This window comes from Geospiza fortis, unplaced genomic scaffold (genome assembly GCF_000277835.1).
Source record: "Geospiza fortis unplaced genomic scaffold, GeoFor_1.0 scaffold547, whole genome shotgun sequence".
Lineage (NCBI taxonomy): Eukaryota > Metazoa > Chordata > Aves > Passeriformes > Thraupidae > Geospiza > Geospiza fortis.
In genome coordinates this window covers 49,402-51,116 of record NW_005054729.1, presented here as the reverse complement: position 1 = coordinate 51,116, position 1,715 = coordinate 49,402, and the positions used below count along the sequence as shown (strand labels likewise).

The 1,715-nt window shown below is 58.0% G+C and overlaps 1 protein-coding gene across 5 annotated transcripts in view; it reads left to right on the top strand.

The window, feature by feature from the left end:
* ATP2B4 (ATPase plasma membrane Ca2+ transporting 4) overlaps positions 1-1,715 on the top strand; it is a 46,717-nt gene that overhangs the window by 37,097 nt on the left and 7,905 nt on the right. The window contains exon 22 of one of the 5 annotated variants that reach the window (XM_031065295.1): positions 504-620. The exons of 3 other annotated variants lie outside the window; for them this stretch is intronic. In XM_031065295.1, coding sequence (XP_030921155.1) covers positions 504-620 — 117 coding nt within the window. Of the gene's footprint in view, positions 1-503; positions 694-1,715 lie in introns of all 5 variants that reach the window. One more of the 5 variants, XM_014311302.2, reaches the window with a different exon arrangement.

The window sequence follows — 1,715 nt, the reverse complement described above, 5'->3', positions numbered from 1 at the left end:
CACCAGCAGCTGCTGCATCCCCAGCAGCCCTGAGGCCTGGCAGAGGGGCTGGGACAGCTCCTGCTGCCACGGGGGCTGTGGGGAGCCCGTGGAGTGTCCCCACAGTGGCCCCACAGGGCTGAGGCACCAGGAGCCCTTCCCCAGCAGCTGCCCACTCGCACTCTGCCCACCCTCTCTGTCTCTCTCTGCTCCTCCTGCAGATTTTTGGATAACCCCAGGTGTTTCCTCTGCCACTGCCTCCCACCACAGCCCTTTCCTGGTGGGGGAATCGACTCTGCTGCTCTGGGAAGGGCAGAGCTGGACACTCTCTCTGCTCCAACAGCAAACCCCACATGGGTTTCGGGGAGTGTGGGGTGGGCTTTTTCCTCCTTCCTCCTCCTCTTCCTCTCCTCTCCATCCTCCTCCTTCCTTGCTGTCTGTCTGTCTGCCCGCCCTCCCCTGTCCCCTGTCCCTGTCCCTGTCCCTGGCCAGGTGTCGCTATCTCACTCTCTGGTTCTTTGCAGATGGACGTAGTTTACACATTCCAGACCGGCGCCTCCTCTTTGCAGGGAGCCCTCAGGAGACAGCCTTCCATCGTGAGCCAGCACCACGATGTAAAAAATGTTTCTAGCCCAACCCATGTAGCTCTTTCCTCCGTCAATTCCACTCCCACCACTTCTGCTGTTGCTGCTGCTGCATCTCCTCCTGCGGGCAGTGAGTGATGGTCTATTACAATGCATGACTTTAATGAGCACACAGAGCACCTGCACCCCCCTAACCCCGCCTGCTCTCTCTCCCTCTCAGCCTTGACTCTCACACTCAGTCCCAAACCTGAAGGATGGGGCGGGAAACCCTTCAAAACCCCAGGTTTTTTTTTTATGCTGTTAACAAAGTTATGAACCTTTCTGGTCCTTTTCCCCCCCCAGTTCCTTGTTGCTTCCTCCAGTTTTACGTCTTCTCCTCCTTTGCAGGGCTGGTGTTTGTGTCCACCCTCCTCAGGGTGGGCAGAAATTGGCAGTTCTTGCTCAAAACCCCCAAGTTCACAAGCATTGCTGGGAGGAGGGCATGGCTGAGCCCAAATCCTGCTGGTTCTTCCCACTGGCCAGCCCTGGGACACCCCAGGGATGGGCAGAGGAGCTGCTGAAAATCTCTTCTGGAGGCAGAGTGGCTGCTGGGACTGTCCCCAAGGAGGGACAAACAGGATTTGCTCCTGCCCTGGGTGCTGCCTGTGGCTCAGCTGGTGACACCTCGGGGCTGCTGTCCCCCTCTCTGTCCCCACCTGGGGACTTGCATGGCCTGGGGACATCTCTGTGCTGCCCTGGGGAGCCGGAGGATCCTCAGTGCCCACCTTGCTCTGCACACTCTGGATCCCAGGGTGTGCAGACACTGCTCTGCATGGAAATGGGCATGGAAAACAATTCCTGCAGGATCCCAGTGGGAATTCTGGGTCCTGGATCTGGCACTGGGTCTCCAGACCCTAATAAAAGCCCTCTCTGTGTTCATCACAGGCTGCTCTGCACATGCTGGATCCCAGGGTGTGCAGACACACAACTGTGCATGGAAATGGGCACGGAGGCCACATCCCTGCTGGATGCCAGTGGGAATTCTGGGTCCTGGATCTGGCACTGGGTTTTCAGACCCTAAAAAAGGCCCTGTCTGGTGCAGGGCTCTCTCTCTCTTGTTCATCACAGGCTGCTCTGCACATGCTGGATCTCAGGGTGTGCAGACACACAACT